The sequence below is a fragment of the Lolium rigidum genome, chromosome 2 (assembly GCF_022539505.1).
Source record: "Lolium rigidum isolate FL_2022 chromosome 2, APGP_CSIRO_Lrig_0.1, whole genome shotgun sequence".
NCBI lineage: Eukaryota > Viridiplantae > Streptophyta > Magnoliopsida > Poales > Poaceae > Lolium > Lolium rigidum.
The window spans coordinates 177,326,965-177,345,967 of record NC_061509.1 but is presented as its reverse complement, the minus strand read 5'-3'; the positions used below and the strand labels follow the sequence as shown (position 1 = coordinate 177,345,967).

Below are 19,003 nucleotides of genomic sequence, written 5' to 3'. Positions count from 1 at the left end.
CAACATCACCACCATCTACCGGCTGGGGACAAACGATTGGAGCAGAGCTGCTGCCCTCTTTATCACCCGTTCTGCCCGTGATCGACAACGAGGGGAGGTGCATCCTCATCGTCTCTAAAAAATACAAGGTCATGCCCTCCAACGGGGTCGGTGATCCCCTTCCTCATGAGCCCTCCGTTTTAATTATGCTTACCTTACTTGTCTACCATTATTTAGGAAATGTAGTCGTTATGATAAGTGTATATCTAGGACTGTGCAGGTTCCACAAGGAATCGGATTGTCCTCATGGTATAGCATATAATAATAATGGATGTTCTGAAATTCATGTGCTTTTTGCTGGAAAGAAAATTTGCATTTTGAAGGAATTGTTTGGTATCTACCAACCTGGAATTCATTTGTAGGAATGTGTCTAATCTAAAAGACATATGGAGAACCTGTCGGGGTTAGAGTACACGACAATATGTTCTTGTTTAATCTGTCATGATGTATGCCAAATTCAGTTATGTGCTCCATCCATTGTTTAATTTAGCGTATCACTAGCTATTCTTTGTAGGATGCTGAATCAAAAATTGAACCAAATTCTGTGACAGAGGAGACACGAATTAAAGATGAGTTAGGTCTCAGTAATAGAGAAATAATCGTCAATGCATACCTTGTTCAATTACAGACTTACAGTGATCACTGCTGACTTCTCCGAGGTACATATAAAATTGATTTCATTGTTAGTTATCAATGTTACTCGCAACCATTCTTCTCTCAAATGAAGTGTGATGAATGATGTTGCTGATGATTCATTGAATCCACTATGTTGAGTAGAGCGGATATCTGCAGCTTCTAAAGGTGTTCTTGCGCTGAAGCGGGTCAATAAATTTGCCAAAGAACATGTTCTTGAAAATGGAACAATTGTAAGTGTTCAGGAAACTTGGACAATTTCTATGATGTGGATTATCTGCATGTGCATGTCCTTTTGGGGATCCGGTCATGGATGTGTTGGGTTGGAATATGGTGTAGGTTAGGATTCAGCTTAAGATTAGTTCGCTGCTCTGTTTCTACAAAGCTATCTTCCTAGATTAGCTGGAATGTTCAATGTTGAAGAGGCTTGCTTACACATAAAAAGCAGCAAGCCAATTTCATTAAAATTTTGTTTGCACTGTATGGTTGTTTAGTTAATTTCAGGGGATGCACCTACATTGTCCCAGTTTTAAAACTGTTTCTAGCATTTTTCGCCTGGTTTTAACAACTGAATCACTTCTCTTTTTCCTAGGAAGTGCTAATTTTGCACCCACTGTCTTGTGTAGTAAGAGAGTACTCAGTACTCGGTGTAAGTCTCAAGTTTATCAGCTAATAGCATTAATTTCACAAAGCATACAATAGATGTACAGCTCAAACGTTCATCTGTTTAAAATGTGATGTCATGGGATTTATGAACTTAGCTGGTTTCATGATGTAACAGGAGGGAGATCCGATTGAGCGGGTCAGAAACCTGATATCGGCCCATGACTTGACAACAGCCCAAGGTATGCATTGTAACTAAAAATAGTTATGAAAATCATAACACTTAGAATGATACTCTGCTTTGGTGGATGACACAATCAGAGAAAATCTGAAGTTTTTGTATATTCTTTTTTCACTATGACCATGTATCCTTTCTTTTAGGACATCGAGAAGAAAATTTGAAGGAAGAAAACAATGCGATTTCTGATTGCCAAATAAACAAAGGTTTGTAATGCGCGCAGCTAGATCTCTCAAGAGTATTTTCCATTTATTCGAAATAATTGTGCTTATAAGTACCTTGTACAATCCAACACCATCAGAAAAACCCAATGTCTGATATATTCGAGCCGTTAACAATTGTGTATGTGAACGACTGCTGTCTAGAGATAAAAACATATCAAAAATGACATGCTTCAATATTATATATGATGATCTCAAATAATCATCTCTTTGACATGATCAATGTAGTCTTTTGGGATGGAGCGGAAAAGCTGGTGAGGACCAAGGAAATGTTGTACCAGTACCACTGTACCAGCCTAATTTTGTTTTGTTTTGAGATAACGTACCAGCCTTATTAAACAGTGCATAGCAGAAAAGCAACGAAGAGCCCACCTACGGCAGTGTGGCATGCATGGCCAAGCAAAGGTTGAGATGCGGGTGTTAAATACTGGAGATACTCATAATAAACATGACTACTTAAGGAGTTATTTCGCCACTCTGCCAAATTACCTAAGGCTAAGTATTTTTCATGGAAATTTGTACAACGACACTGTGTTTGATTAAACTCATATATGATCCTCTGATAAGCTTGTGTTTGAATAAACTAACATATGGCCCTAGGGTGAAACAGCAGCTCATTTCTAGGTTTTTTTTTCTCAATAAACTTGTAACTATTATTGGATGTTGCACATTTGACATGCCAGTCCATAGCTATAAAGGTGCATGTCTTTGCAAAGCGTTGACAGTTGTGTGACAATTTTTTTGTCCACAGAGAGCCTACAGTATATCGTGTTGCAACTCAAAAAAAGGACCGCTAAAAGACAACCCCAAAAAGCTTATTGTGGATGTCCCGCTCTCCATGAGAATAGGCTACAAAAGCACAATTATGCAATTTTGAGATGATAGTCATCAGAAGCAAGTAGATGCAAGGCAGTCATAATGCATACATTGTACCATTCATTTCCTATTTCTTTAGTTCAAAAAAAAATGATACTGAGGAAGTAATTACAACTTCTTTAATCGGTGTATGGGGTTTCAATTTGTTACACCGTAGCAACGCACGGGCATTCAACTAGTTGTTTTCAAATATATATATACATTTGCTTTCGCATTTTGATATTCTTGGGCCGAGTTTGGTACGGTGGTGTGTTATGATAGTCGTGTTTGGGCCGAGTTTGGTACCGTGCAAGAATGAAGGCTGATGTACACATAATCCTTTATTTTCAATTAAAATAAAACTCATATATTTTTTCGATAAATGGTGTTTATTACTCAATAGTTTTCAGCAGTACATTCAGACTCTGCATAACCGATGGCAGTGGGTAATTATCATGGAAAAAAATAGCGCGCTATTTCGACGTTATAGCGGCGATATAGCGTATTTAGAAGGTGAACGCTATGCTATACACAATTTGCTTGCTATGATGATAATCTCGCTATTAGCGATGCTAAGCTCGCTATTTATTGTAATGTTATAGCGCACTAAAAAGTTTATGAAACTAGTGGCATCCAACGAAGTCAATTCAGCCCACGAGCTTCCAATTCCAACCTAGCTCAACTTAACCCCAGGTCGGCAACTACCCAGTCATCTTCGACTCGCCTCGCGCCGCGGCGGTGGCGGCTATAGCAGTAGCGCCACTATCCTCCAATTGTGGCCGACCCCCTCCGCCCAACACGTCCCAACCAGAAGCACCAGGAGGGCGCGTGCCTCGATCAAGAGCTCGATCTGACGACGGTCTTCTTCGGTATGCCACCGCCTCCTGCGCAGCACACGACAATCATACCTAGCATCATCCCTGCAGGTTCTCCTCCAACTTACCCAGCACTGAAAGGTACTTCAGTAGTGCTAGCCATAGCCCCAGTAAACACCATGGTTTACCTCTTTCTAGTTCTTAGTTCAGTTCAACATCTTTCATTGCTATAAGAGGAATGGAAAAAGCGTGTTGATACGATCCAATTAAAATTGGTTAAAGGTATAAATGTATTACTCGAGACAATTTTTTAGTTGCTGAAATCCTTGATATACATATTATATCTGTCGTTTTTTATTTTTTATGAAACGCTAAAAATAGCGCGCTATTAGTATGTTATAACTTGCATAGCGTTTAGAGAAAGGCCACACTATTTCACTTAGCGCGTTATTTTTTTCCTTGGTAATTATGTGTTTAATTTGAGAAGCTACCGTGATGGAACCTGGGTCGGATCGAGTCGCTGCCAGGCTGCGTGATTTGCACGTAGGAGAATCCGCTGCGTTTGGAAAATCTACCATCTAATAAAACTGTTTGGTTTAGATTCAGCGGCTATAGCATGCACACATCTGTTCTACTATCGAGAAGAACCAAAATCACAATGTAAAAAAGATCCAACTATATTAAACTGTGTTGGTTGCAATGCTGGGAAATAAACTCCTCGATCGTATTCTGACACCTTAGTAAAGAGGTCTCGGTCCTCCAAGCGTTGAAGTGGCGACCATAAACGGAACAAAGCCGTATAGCGGTATATGACCTGCATGAGAGAACAATTTTTATCAGTAAAAACCTTATATTTCTACACAGCCAAAGTGACCATACAATCGCAATCGCGCCCACTCTGATAAGCGTTTTATACCTTGTATCGACCTTATTAAGCTAATTGCCAAAAATATTTGCAACGCTACGAGGTGGGTATAGGTAGAACCTATCTGAATGATTGACCATATAGATCTAGCAACCCGACAGTTAAAGAAAAGGTGTTTGATTGTCTCCTCTTCATGACAGAAAACATATTTTTTACGTCCCTGCCAGTTGCATTTTGCAAGGTTATTCTTAGTTAGAATCACATCCCAATGAAAATACCATCCAAAGATTTTTGTTTTAAGAGGTATTTTCATCTTCCAGAGAATTCATTATTGACAACCAGTTGAGTGGGCATAAAAATCATATTTACAAGTTATAAAAAGTTAATTTTTTATGTAGTCAATGATGTATCCTACATGCGTGCATAATCTTAATGTGAATTCCGTTATATTTTAGGCTAAAAATATTTGAAAAAAACAATCTAATAGATTTTATAGTTTTCAATATGCATTATTCACTATACTCGGATTCATACTTCTATCAATTTTGTCTATACTATAATATTTGTATTATTAGTTTGCATGCTAGTAGCATGCATCATTGGTTACATCTTGTTTTCAAATATATGATTTACGAATATTTAAAAGAGTTACATTGGCTACTTATGTAGCTAATATTTGGAGTTTTCTCGCTTCCAGCTACTTATGTGGCTAATTTTCTACAACTGGTTATAAAATAGAGAGCATATCTCTAGTTTAGGAGGTCCATTTGAATTCTTAAAACACTTTTATATTTAGAAACGAATCTAGTAATTTAGACTCAATTTTACAATGGGATCATACAAATCTAACAAGATGCTCACAATGGTATGAAGAATTGTTGGCCCATTAGTGTAATCGATTAAATCTGACCGGACCGGAGGAAGTAGTGTTTTATAAGTTTACAGTTCACCCGCAACTAGATCCCATGGAAGAGGAAAAATGAGTATGGCTAGCCTTTCTCTTGCTTATTTGCTAATTTACCGGAATGTATTTCTTTTTGCTGAAATCAGTAAATCACCATCACGTTTTAGCAAGAGCATCTCCAGTCCTTCAAAGGGATTTGGGGGACGCCGGCCAAAAAAACGTCCCAGTCGCGTGCCCCAAAGACCGCTTCGGTCCGAACGTGCTCCAAATGTTGTCCGGCGTCCCTAGCCCATCCCCTGTGTATAGAGTCTCTACCGGGGACGCCGGACACGATTTTTACACTTACTTTTTGTTTGGAGGTCGCGTTTGGGGGACGTGGCTAGAAAAGGGACCTTCTCCAAATGAAAATTTTGTCCGGACGTCCCCCAAACGACTAATCCGGCGCTTTGCCGAACATCGTTTGGGGGACGCGACTGGAGATGCTCTTATTTTGCTGGAATTTTCCGGGCAGTGCCAAGTCTCGCTACTCGACCGCGCTCCGCGCTCTAGTTCTCCGGCGCTCCGCCTGCCGCTGGCGACGGGCCCCGCGATCCCAAATATCAGCCTGTCAGATCTGCAGCCTCCCCTCTCCAACTTGAGAACGAACGCGACTACCAATTCCGTCGCTGCTTCAGTCTTTCTTCTTCCTGTTCCATTTCAGAGCCCTGGATCCCGAATAAGATCCCTGTGCAGGGGAGAAGAAGATGGACCATCACCTTCCGCCGCAGCTTCTGCAGCAGCAGCAGCAGTACGGTGACCCTTACCAGGCGCTGGTGCTGTCACCGCAGCCCGACCATCTACACGCCCTTCAATACCAGCAGCCGCCGCCGCCGCCGCAGCAGCAGCAACAGCAGCAGCAGCAAGCAACGCCGCCGCCGCAGCAGCAGCACTCCTCGCTTGCGTCCCACTTCCACCTCCTCCACGTAAGTTACAATCCTCTTCTCTTAGATTTGGGTTCTCTGTATTATTAGTGGAAGGGGATGGACGGCTTAGCACATTTTGACTACACTTTGAGAAAGATTAAAGAAAGTCAACATGTTCTTCTGGTACAAATTTGGTATGGAGCTGATTGAGATTGGTTATTGACCACTTCTCATCACTTCCGATTTTCAGTTTCAAGTGGAAAAAAGTCCATATACCCCCATATGTTTCGCAAAATGGATGGAGCACCCCCTGTGCTCCATCCATTTTGTGAAACATATGGATTTTCAATACTGTAGACATGTATCAGTCCGTTCCAAATTACAAGATGTTCTCGCTTTTTCTAATTGTACATATCTAGATGCATTTCAGTGTGCCGGTTCACTCATTTCAGTCCGTATGTAGTCCATATTGAAATATCCAAAACATCTTATAATTCAGAACGGAGGGAGTATATTTTAAAATAGTAGTAATAGGATAGCTCTGGTATATGCTATGAATCTTTTCTGTAAATGTAGTATATTATATTTTTGGCATATCATTCTTCTACGATTATGCCAAAGAGATAGCGTGGGATGGTTCTTCAGTCTGTGTGTTGTTTTGTGAACATATGTAACGGCAGTGCTGGAGTCAAACTATGTAGTTGTGGTTTCATTAATGAACTTAGGGCCTATGCTTTCATTAACTATACCTCTTTCTCGCAAACAAAAAAGCTATACTTCTTGGTAAGAAAAGCCAGCCAAACGTGCAGCTGAGTAAATATTTAAGTTGTATGAATATCAGTTTTTTGCGTACATTCATTAATATCTAGCTCTCTGCAATTGCAAATATGGTATGATTGCAAAATGTCGCTGAAACATCCTTTTGTACCAAGTACCTCCACGGCATGTTTTTTTTTGCAAAACAATCATTGAACCTGATGCAACCCCCTCTGAACTATGATCCTAGTTCCAGGATCTGATTGTAGTTTGTCGACGATATTATATCCCTGACACTCATTCTGGTTCACTTGGGATGTTCAAACCAAATCACATGTTCAACAAAGCAAACCTAGAGAAAAGGGATAGGGGTGAAGTATGCCTCCATCTCCATAGTTTTGACCAACTGGCCATAGCCACTTGTCTATGCTGGCATGATGCCACCACTGCAGCATGGTCACTGTCACCGTTTTGGAAACAACCTATGAAGCATCTAACTTAGATCGATTGAAATATAATGGATCAATATAGGGTCTCAATGTTGTCAATGCCATATCTAGGCAGAATTATGATTAGCCGGCCACATGTGGTGTCTGTCACAATGAGAGTATATGGACTTCGTAGACGAATATAACAACGAGAGTATAGAAAAGAAATGTTGTGGTTAATCAGCAAAACACAATTTTTAAATTTGATCTATTAGGTGAGAATATTGTGGTACCATTATAGAACTTCAGTAAGTTGGTTGTAGCATTGTGCAACATATCACATGTTCGTACTTGCATCAAGAAATGAGAAATGTTATCTTTGTAATAGCATTGCACAACTATCACATCTTAGCAATGGAGCTAACCGTCATTTTCTCATGTTTGTGTAAGTACTAAGCCATATGGGTGATATTTTATTTGTTTTTCTGCCTGCTATATCAGTCAGTGACAAGATTAGGTGATGCAATTGGAACAGGCACACGGGATCAAGCTTTTGATGCGTTGGTAAGCAGTTTATTATTTTCATTTGTTGAAGAAAAATATGATAGGATTATGGTGGCTGATATTTGTCAAAATGGATGCATATAGCAAAATAGTGTTTTAGCATATATATTTCTGAAAACTTATTTAGCTGTAGAAATTTAGTGTTTCATCCTGTTTGGCTTTGTGTAGACTGTGAAGTTACTATGCTCAGTCGTATGGAGTATTACTAGATAGCTGCTTCTGGTCTAAGAAAAGCTGTTCATTGAGTTTGTTGAAAGGGAGAGAGCAGTACGCTAAAATTAAATTATTTGACTCCACACTCCAGTGATGCTAGGATGTTGGTTTGTTATCAACTCTGAGCTATGCGGCTCTGGGAGGATTACCATCCTATTGTATAATGTTACGACTTATGACTTTTGTTTCTGTTCTGGTCTCATACTTATTTGTGCCCAGTTAATAAACTGAACTGCTATCTTAGTTTTGCATTGTGCTTAAGTAGAATTTGGAAGCCATATATATGATTACATCAGAGCATACTATTAATCCAGTAATGGGAGCTGTTCTTTTTTATAGGTTGAAGAATTGACCAGTCAATTTGCCAGGTGCCAACAGTTGTTAAACGTCATATCAGGAACACTAAGCTCAAGATCTATTGTAAGTTTTCTATACGTGGCTTTGTATCTAGTAGCTTTTCTTAACTTGTCTGAATTGGTACTCAATAGTGGCATAAAGTAAAATATTCTCTTGGGTGATCAATATAGACCACACTGTTTACTTTCTGCTGTACATAACAATACTTTATATTATGTATTTCTTTGGAAATTATTATAGGCTCTGAGCCTCTGAGGATCAATAGCCTATAACAGCAATAATACTAATTTAGTGTGGCGATAGAATGTTGTTTCAAGTTACAACTAGGCAGCATGTTACTTTTGTCCCTTCTAGCCATGCTTAACTGTAGGGCTGACTTGCTAGACAGATTGGTTTGGTTGAAAAGTACCCCCTCCGTTCAAATTAAATTTGAACTAAAACCACGACAAAACTTATAGAACGGAGGAAGTATAATATATGATACATGAATATTGTGGGACCATCTGCAGAATCTCCAAATTTGTCAGAAGTGCCAAAAGTTCTAAGTTGAAACACTAATAGATTAATGGATTAGCTTAGTCATACTTTAGTCTTTTCCTTTTCTCCTAAAAAGTTCAGCAACCTAATATTTAAAACCGGATAATCTAGTATTTATCATTGGTTTAGAGCTATTTCGATTCAATGGCACTAAGTTTCGGATACACATCTCAATTTTCTCACAATGTCACTAAGTTCCCGATTTTCCTCCCCAAAGCAAGGCATCCAAACACAAAATGAGTCAAATTAGCTATTTTCTTAATGACATTAACAAAGGGTAAAGTAGGAATACAGTGATTAAATTTAGATTGCAAGTATAAATGGAACAAATAATTTGAGAAAATTTGAAGAGGCTAAAAGGACATCCATTTTTAAACAGGCGATATTATTTTATTTGCACCTTCGTTACTCTAGTTGCAGTTACATCACTAAGATGATAACAACTCACATCCTACAAGAATAAGCTGTACATTAGCCTAGCTGCTATTTTTTTTGTAAATATAATCTACTATCATTGAATTATTAATATTTGGTAGGTATGCCTTAACTTTGGTTAGTTTATCTTTTTAGCTAATAACCTTGAGAATTAATGTTGTGTATTAAATCTACGCATTTGCATTTATTTTGATAAAGGGTGTTTTATTTGACTTATAAGTTAGGATCACGCTGATACAATTCATAAGAGGTTACACCCAGCCTCTGCACAGCTAGGATGCACACAGCCGCAAAGCAAAAAAAGAAAAAAAAAACAGTTAGAAAGATGAAATGATTTTATGGGTCTCTCTCGTGGAGAGTCATAGAAGTACTTACCAGCTAATGCCACTGATAGTTCCCACTTTGAGCCCCAATACTCATGGAAATTGTTTCATTTTGTTACCATCAGACGGTTGAAGGACAAGGTCAAAGTTTGGAAGAAACACAACAATTGCTTGATCAAAGGAAGTATGTGCTCTGTGCCTCCATTATCAATGCAATTCCCTAACAATTTTGTGTTTCAGTAGGGTTTTGTGATAACCATTGTCATGTTCACCAGGGATTTGATCACAAAATACAGAATCTCAGTGGAAGACCTCATAAAGGGGGATACAACAAGATAGAAACGCTTGGAGCTCTTGAGTTGGAATTGCTGCTATTTGATATTCTCTCACAATATTATGATGGCCTCCTTGCCCCCACTGTCTGAAATATCTTATATATGTCTACTTGTTGGAGGCACCTTTCAAGCTTCCAGGTTAATCATTGAGGTTAGAATATTATGCCCATCAGATCAACCAATAATCCCACGGTTGTACATGAATAGTATTGGTGGGAGAGGGGACCCTACAATACCGATCACCCCAAAAAGAAAAAGAAAAGGTCGTTGCCTTCCCATCTGGCGAAGATGATCCGAGCTCGTTGTAGCAGACATGCTTGGCCAACTCCTGAGATTGATTTGTGTTGTACCGGAGTCTATACTGGGGATGAAACTTCTGAAACTCGCCATGAAATTTTGCAAGCTCAGAGCCCCAGCAGATAACTGATACTACTACGTTATATGTCACTGCCCTGGCTAAATTCTACTGAAATTTTGCCTTACTTGCTTTACATAGGGATAAGGATTTCTACAACATGTGTGAGAGGTCGTTATATCATCTCTCAATGAGGATGCCACTTGGATTACTATGATAAATAATCGGACTAAGCAATAGTGCAATACCATAGGAAGTCTGTTCCCTTATAGATCAACTGAAGCTACATCAGATAGACCGTTCTCTTTTGCGTGGGTTGCATGGCTATTCCAACATCATTAATTCATGGTGAACGTATCCCACGTAAAGTATTGGTGACTCTACAACAAGGCAATACCCTATTGACACTATGGAATCACACAACTAAAAAAGAAGAATAAACAAAAAAAAAGTCCTGCTATAGTGATCTAGTTCTTGTAGCAGTGGTATAAACATCACCAAGACAACACATGAAGTCCAAATTTTTCAAAAGCGGCGCCTCCAAAAAGAAAATGGTGCACAATCACTGTCATCGCTCAATCATAAATCATAGATTTTCACCCTGAAGAAACTCCAGGCCAACCTTCGATTTTCAAGTAAAACTTTGAAATTCTCCTATGATATCCTCCACTTGCATGCCGCTGCTATGAGTCCCGAAGCACGCTTCCTCGTGAAAACAAACGGTAGGAAATGCCATTAAGCATGAGTACGAGGAGAGCTCACGTATAAATAGGAACCGAGATTTGAGTTTGTACATCTACTCTCCAAAGGCTCACTTCCTAACATGAACTGTATTTGCATACACATTTTGTTCTTTTTCGAACTGGAGTTGGATTGCCTGTTGCTAGACTGCCCATGAGTTTTTTGGTATCACGGTACTGTGCTCAGATTCAGTTGCATATTTTGTTGATTCAACCGGTATGACAATGATCAAATGGTGTATGATACAAGCCGTCTCATATGCCATATTTATTTGATGAAATATACTGGGTTGCTAGACTGCCCATGAGTTTTTTTGATGAAACATGTTAGGCAAGTCACATTATTTAATTACTCTACCAGGTGGTCTTCAGTGAATAATGGTGCAGGATTAAGGTTGTTTGGTCCATCTTGGGAACATGCAAAAACTCCAAATTTTTCGAAATGGGTTTCCCCAGCCTCTGCACAAACTCCAAATAAAACAACTCATATTTCAACGGTCCAACCGTGCTTAATAACTGTATATTCTAATTGCAAGTTCTTTTGAGCGTGCTGACTAGAGTGGGATACTATTTATTCAGACTTCCAGAGGTAGCAAAAATAGTGCAATTTTTTTTTTCAGCAGGAACATGCAAATCTTAAAGCAAGTGCAGCTATTAACAGTTGGTGTGGCCTTGGCACAGCTAACATGGAACTGTTTCAGCGATCATGCAAAGAAAACCTCCATTTTAACATGGAGCTAGCCCTCTTTCCGTTGCCACTATATGCGCTTAACAGAGTAGTATAGGATATTGAAGATACCATTTCTACATGATCGGCAGCTAAGGGAGGCGGAGCTAGCCAACACCTCTTCCATGGCGTCCACCGTGCCATGCTCCGCCGGCCTCGTGTCTCAGGCACCAGCACCACGACACCAAAGCTGCAGATTCCAGCAGCCTCATCGGCCGGGCAGTCTCGTTTCATCAGGCAATCGATCAAACCACCTCTTGTGTTGGACCATCTGTCACGTGCCTTCTTATGAGGTGATGTTTCTGACGGATAGAAATAACTTACTGTAGCCAGAAGAGATGGCCAGATTAGAGCTATGACTGGAGTGAGCATGGATGGCTGGGCACAGCATGAAGCCCCGGTTGCAGTGGTCACCGGAGCATCGAGAGGGATCGGGAGAGCCATAGCTGTGGCTCTTGGCAAGGCAGGGTGCAAGGTAAGTATAGTGCTTGTATGTTGGGATCAGCAGTAGTAAAGAAACTAGGTTACCAACCTCCGAATGAAAGTATGAAACAAGTAAAAAATGTATATATGGTAGGGTAGTCGATCTGTTGTGTACTCATGGGAGGATTGGAGCTAATATAAACTTGGTATGTTGTTTATGCAAGGTAGTTGTGAACTATACCAAGTCTGGTATGGAAGCTGAAGAAGTGTGCAGAGAGGTGAGTACTAGAATCGCTCCTTCTACCTGACACGGTGCCTCACATTCGATCCATTTTCTTGCCATACTTGTTTCCCTTGTGCAAAACACATTCATATCGTGCTCCGTTCAGATTGAGGAGTACGGTGGGACAGCCATCTCTTTCTCCGCCGACGTGTCCATGGAAGCCGATGTCGAATCTATGATGAGAGCGGTGAGTTTTGGTTTTGCTCTAAGCCAAAGAATCGCAAACAATTTGTTGAGTGGAATATGCTGTTCTCTGGGTGCACATATGATCAGCGTGGGATGTTGATACAGGCAGTCGATACTTGGGGCACTCTGGACGTGCTGGTGAACAATGCAGGTTCTGCTGATTTTAATCTCTCAAAACTAAGTACCTAAGTCATTTGGCACCTATATCATCACCTTGACAGTAGGTTTTGATGAGACGGGCGTTGTTTGTTGTTGAGTAGGAATCACACGAGATGCGTTGCTGATGCGGATGAAGCGGGCGCAATGGCAGGAAGTGGTCGACGTGAACCTCACCGGCGTGTACCTCTGTGCCCAGGTGAGATTTTTTTTCCTTGGCGTCAGTAATTAACCGGCACCATATATGCTCATGTTCCCGTTATCACGTTCCAGGCCGCGGCGGCAGTCATGACGAAGAGGAAAAAGGTAGAGATAGACCTTTTTTTGTTAACCGTCTTGTATGATCAAAGCTTGGAGCAGTTTTTGACTGGTTGATTTGCCCCAGGGAAGGATCATCAACATCGCGTCGGTTGCCGGGATCATCGGCAACATTGGGCAGGCCAACTACTGCGCTGCCAAGGCCGGGGTGATCGGATTGACAAAGGCCATGGCCAGGGAATACGGTAGCAGAAACATAAATGCAAGTAGCAACCATGTCACGTCATGTCATGTCATTGCAGGCCAACCAAAAACAAACTACATCTTAAGAGCAAGAATAATAACATAGCCTGCTGCTGGCTACATGCTTTGCCCGCTTTGGTTTTGCAGGTGAATGCGGTTGCGCCGGGCTGGGTCGCGTCCGACATGACAGCAAAACTAGGCGACGACATCGAAAGAAAGGCACTCGAGACAATACCATTAGGTCACTGGTCTAGCACACACTGCACCCGTCTGAATAATTTGCACTGAATTTTTATTTGGTTCTAGTGCTGCTGCTAATGGATTATTTCCAGGACGGTTCGGCAAGCCAGAAGAGATCGCTGGTCTGGTAGAGTTCATGGCCGTTCATCCGGCTGCAAGCTACATGACCGGGCAGGCAAGTCGAAATGTTCTTTTTTTACATGAGCCGAAATGATTTTGGGTGTGTGTACTTACTGAATACTTACCTTGTTTAATCTGCTGGTACAGGTGCTCCCGGTTGATGGTGGACTGTCCATTTAAGTGCAACTAAAACAGAACCACCACAAGGTGTCCTTTGCGCCAGACTTGTGAAACAGTAGCTACTTTTCGTTGGGTACAAGTATTTTTTTAGATGGGGTACAAGAAAGTTTTTTTTTTTTTTTTTGAGATAAAGCTGCGATCAATTAAAAGGCACACTCAGGTGCTAAAACAGTTACAAGGAATTCGGGAGGATTAGGCCCCCAAACTACATTACACTTATTCTCGCAGCCATAACGAGCTAAAACATGCGCCACCTTGTTACCAGTACGCCGCACGTGCCTAACTGAGTGTTCGGCGAAGTTCTTCAGCATCGACTTTATTTCCTCGACTAAAGGTCCATGCATAGACCTGTCGATGTCGCAGCTTCGGATCTTTGCCACCGCTCCTAGACAATCAGACTCCAGAGACACTTTACCCAGACTCAGCGATCTTGCCAGTATCAGCGCGTGTTTGCAGGCCATGAGCTCGGTTCGTTCCGGATCCGGGGATGAGCGGAAAAAATGGCTAGCTCCTGCCACAAAGCTACCATTGTGGTCCCGTAAGACCACACCACACCCTCCCGTCCCATCCGTCGCCGAAAAAGCTCCGTCTACATTCAGCTTTGTCCATCCCAGCTGGGGTGGAATCCAGTGCTCCACCTCTTTGGTCGCGCCAACCGCTCGCTCCGGTTTCAGTCCCTGCCACTCCTCCACAAGGAACAAAGTTTTCCTTATGATTTCATGCGGGTCAGCTATCTGCACCTCCTCTCTCGCATCGTTGCGTGCTAACCAGAGCTGGTATAGAATCATGATGCTAAGGCAAAGCTCCTCCTCCTTCATACCGCTGAACCACTCAAGCAACCACCCATGCAGGTCGCGGTGGCGTCGCACAGCCATCCTTGGGCGCCGTAGTAGGAAACCTGTCTGCCGACGAGCACACGCCCACGCCTCCGCTGAATGTGCACAGTCCCAAAATCTGTGCAGTAGCGACTCCTCTCGATCACAGACAATGCATCTCACCCCCATCTTGATCTTCCTCCTCTGTAACTCCTCTCCCACTGCCAGTCCATTCTTGACTAGACGCCATGCATGGATCTTAGCCTTCCCCGGGATATTAGCCGCCCACAGAGCTAGCCATCCCCTATGATCATCCAAGTTAGTCGATGAGCTCGCTGTCCCAGAGCGCACCGCGTCAATATGCATCTTCAAATGGTATGCCGACCGTACACTGAAGACCCCGTTTTTGGTGTAATTCCAAGCTAAGTAATCCTCTGTTCCAGCTCTACCTACAGGTATCTTCATTATGTCAACAACATCACCATCGAAGAAAATTTGACGCAGCTTCTCCTCATCCCAACCTTGCCCATCTTCCAACAGGACTTCCTCTACTCTCCTGATCTCTGTATTCGGCTTATGCCCAAGAGGCCTCATCAGCCCGTCCCTCGGAATCCAGTTATCTGACCACACATTCACTGACTTCCCATCGCCTATGCGCCACACCAAACCTGCCCGGAGCAGTTCCCTCCCATGCATAATACTCTTCCACGTATAAGACGCCGCTTTGGGACAACTTGCTGTCAAGAAGTTCCCATTTTTGAAATACCTTGCACTGAGTACCCGTGAGCACAAAGACATAGGCCTGGTGAGCACTCTCCATGCTTGTTTGGCTAGAAGAGCTTGGTTGAAGACCGTGTAATTTCGAAAACCCATCCCTCCTCTTCTCTTTGGCGCACACATCCTCTCCCAACTTACCCAAGGAACCTTACGCTTCCCCTCAGCTGACCCCCACCAAAACCCAGTGGCGACAGAGGTCAATTTGGAACACGTTTTCTGTGACAGTTTGAAACACCCCATTGGGTATGTAGGCACCGCCTGCAGGACCGACTTGATCAATACTTCCTTGCCCTCCATAGACAGGCCCTGACCCTTCCAGCCATGCACCTTACCCCATGATCGTTCTGGTAAATGCTTGAACGCGCCCTCCTTCGATCGTCCCACCACCGTAGGGAGGCCCAGGTATTTTTCCGATAACGCTTCACAGCTGATCCCTATAGACGCCTTAAGCTCCACCTTTCTTTCTACAGGGCATCCTTTCCCAAAGAAGATCGATGATTTATCCCTATTGACTCGTTGCCCTGAGCAGACTTCGTATACCTGCAATACATGCTTCAGCGCATCCATACTTTCCCTAGTTGCCTCGAGGAACACAACACTATCATCTGCAAAGAGTAGGTGTGTGACTGTTGGACCCAGTGGTCCAAAGCCCACCCCCTTGATCTGTTTTTCCACCTGCGCACGACGAAGGAGAGCAGAGAACCCCTCCACACAGAACAGGAATAGATATGGTGACAGCGGATCCCCTTGTCGCAAACCCCTCGATGGCAAAAACATCTCAGAGATCATTCCATTGAGCTTAACTGAGAACCGGGCAGAAGTGGCACATCTCATGACCATCTCTATCCAGCCCCTGGCAAACCCCATTTTCTCTATAACCTTCTCCAAAAACACCCATTCCACTCTATCATACGCTTTCATCATGTCAAGCTTTACAGCACACAGCGGTGTTTTCCTCTTCCTCTTCCGAATTGCGTGCACACACTCATATGCGACCAACACATTGTCTGTGATGAGCCGTTCAGGTACGAAAGCACTCTGCTCCTCGGAAATAAGAATGGGGAGAATTCCTTTCAGCCTATTGGCAAGTACCTTCGACGCAATCTTATAAAGAACATTACACAGGCTGATCGGTCTGAACTGAGACAGTAAATCAGGCTGGTTCACTTTCGGAATCAGCACAAGAATTGTGGCATTGAAATCCTCAGGGCATTCTTTGCCCGCCAGGAAATCTCTCACCGCCCTGCATACATGGGCTTTTAACAGGGGCCAGTGCCTCTGATAAAAAAGGGCCGGCAGACCATCTTTACCCGGCGCCTTCGTCGGTCCCATTTGGAACAACGCCACCTCAATCTCTTTATCTGTGACACTCCCCATAAGAGCCTCGTTCATCTCTTCATCCACTGTCTCCTCAATCAGCGCCAAGATACCGTCCCTACCGCTCGATCCCTCTGATGTGTAAAGTTTCTGATAGAAGGCCAGTTGTAGTCTAGAAGTTCAACACTACACCCTCGCAAAATAAAAATATATACTTCACCAGAGACTTCACCTTTTCTATTGAATTGCTAGAGGTGGTGATGGTACGTTTTAAGAACCTTTCGTACATCAAATAAACCGAATTGATTGGTAGGCCGAATCGCTGCATACTCCCTCCATTCCAATAAATAATACGTCTTCGTTTTTTATGTTTTCTTTGACCAAAGATCAAGGATGCCGCCTAGAGGGGTGAATAGGCGTTTGAAACTTCTTATGTTAGAGGCTTGAACAAGTGCGGAATAAAAATAGCCTTTAACTTGATAAGTACAAAATCTACAAACTAGGAAGATATATATATAAATATGGATGTCCAACGTGTTTATAAAATTTCATCAAATTTTATTTTCAATTATGACCTACACATGAGAAGACTAAAAGTGATAATTTTAATGACACTTTTTGTGTGTTTTTCATGTATTCCGAAGTACAATGTACACATTTTTTGACAGATTTTGCGACTTCATTGAAATCATCTTCACTCGATATGTCTACAAAAGAAAATAATAGATTATTTTGAAATTCTCAAATCTGATTTTCGATGTTTTGAAAATAAAGGGCTCCCTGCGGCTCAGGAGAAGGAGAGAAACAACGCTTGGATGGCCAGTGCGGGGTCGTCGGATGTTGTAGCCCACAGACGAAGATCGAGCTGCCGGCCATCCCTTCCTCGTGGAGCAGCAGGCGTGGATCCCTCTATTGTCCGCAGCAAAGTCGGCAACCAGGCCCCGAATGGCCCAATATACCAGATTGTTAGACTATGTATTGTAGGCTATATGTATTGTACCCATTTCGAAAAAAACCTATACCTGTATGATATATAAAAGCATAATAGCCGAACCCTATTGGGTATCGAGCACTGTTCCCTAAACCCTAGTATTGTCTAACATGGTATCAGACGACGCGTTCGATCCGCGCCGCCCCGCTTCCGCCTCCTTTGCTGTCGCCGCGTCGGCCTCTCCTGCTGCGCCGCCGCCCTCGTCCCTTGCGACGGCGTCGCCCTTCATGGCGTCGGCGCCCCTGGCTTGGGCCTACCCTGCCGCTCGATCCCCTGCTTCTTCCGCGGCCGCCAACCCTGCACCTGCGCCATCTGCAGGTCAAACCCCGGGGGAGGTGCCGTCTTCCTCAACTGCGGCCAATGGCCGGCCTCCGTCCTACGACAGCTCTCCTGCTCAGGAGCCCTATCGCGGCGGGCCGTATCCAGCGCCCTACGTCGCGCCCCGCCCCGCGCCCTACGTCACGCCCGCGGCAGCGCCCTACGTCGCGCCTCCTGCAGCGCCCTACGCTGCAGCTTCGGCATCATCGTATGTCGCGTATCCTGGCGTTCTCTACGAGGCACCCTATGGTGCGACGCCTTCTCGTCCGACAGCGTCCCATGGTGTGATCTCGCCGGCAAACTATGGCTATCATCAACTGCAACAGTACCGTGGCCCGCCTCCTAGCGAGGTGCCGATGCCGTATGGTGATCCTCCACCTTATGAAGCAGTGCCGGCCACACCACCTGCTGATCAAGGACCGTTCCACTTTTCCCATCTGGTGACGGTGAAACTCTCTGCGGACAATTACTTGCTGTGGTGTGCTCAGGTGTTACCTTTGATGCGTAGTCATTATTTGGAAGGATATGTTGATGGTACGCTGCTGTGTCCGCCGGCCATGGTTCCGATGCTTTCGGCCTCCGGTGGTGAGACTATGGTGCCCAATCCGGCTCACCGACGATGGGTTGCTCAAGACCAAGCAATTTTGGGTGCTATTCAGTCTTCGCTCACCCCCTCTGTGGCCGGCATGGTCATCTTTGCCGCTACATCGCGGGATGCTTGGGCCACCATCGAGTCTAGCTTCTCCTCGCAGTCCCTGGCGCGTTCTTCTGCTATTCGTACTTAGCTAGGCGAGATAAAAAAAGCATGACCTCTCTGTCACGGCCTCTTCAACAAGGTTAAAGCATTGGCT

At 43.2% G+C, this 19,003-nt stretch overlaps 2 protein-coding genes across 2 annotated transcripts; both read left to right on the top strand.

Moving 5' to 3' along the window:
* The first annotated feature begins 5,907 nt into the window (after nucleotides 1–5,907).
* Nucleotides 5,908–10,514, top strand: LOC124692644 (mediator of RNA polymerase II transcription subunit 9-like). Its single transcript, XM_047226057.1, has 5 exons — nucleotides 5,908–6,135; nucleotides 7,761–7,823; nucleotides 8,376–8,456; nucleotides 9,814–9,872; nucleotides 9,964–10,514. The coding sequence occupies exons 1-5, from the start codon at nucleotides 5,917–5,919 to the stop codon at nucleotides 10,025–10,027; spliced, it is 486 nt and encodes a 161-aa protein (XP_047082013.1). The 5' UTR covers nucleotides 5,908–5,916; the 3' UTR covers nucleotides 10,028–10,514.
* Nucleotides 10,515–11,272: 758 nt separating this feature from the next.
* On the top strand, nucleotides 11,273–13,934 carry LOC124690324 (3-oxoacyl-[acyl-carrier-protein] reductase 4-like). The gene is made up of 12 exons (XM_047223720.1): nucleotides 11,273–11,335; nucleotides 11,914–12,059; nucleotides 12,182–12,320; nucleotides 12,493–12,546; nucleotides 12,658–12,742; nucleotides 12,847–12,888; nucleotides 12,998–13,092; nucleotides 13,167–13,199; nucleotides 13,279–13,413; nucleotides 13,542–13,635; nucleotides 13,727–13,809; nucleotides 13,902–13,934. The coding sequence occupies exons 1-12, from the start codon at nucleotides 11,273–11,275 to the stop codon at nucleotides 13,932–13,934; spliced, it is 1,002 nt and encodes a 333-aa protein (XP_047079676.1).
* The last annotated feature ends 5,069 nt before the right edge of the window (nucleotides 13,935–19,003 follow it).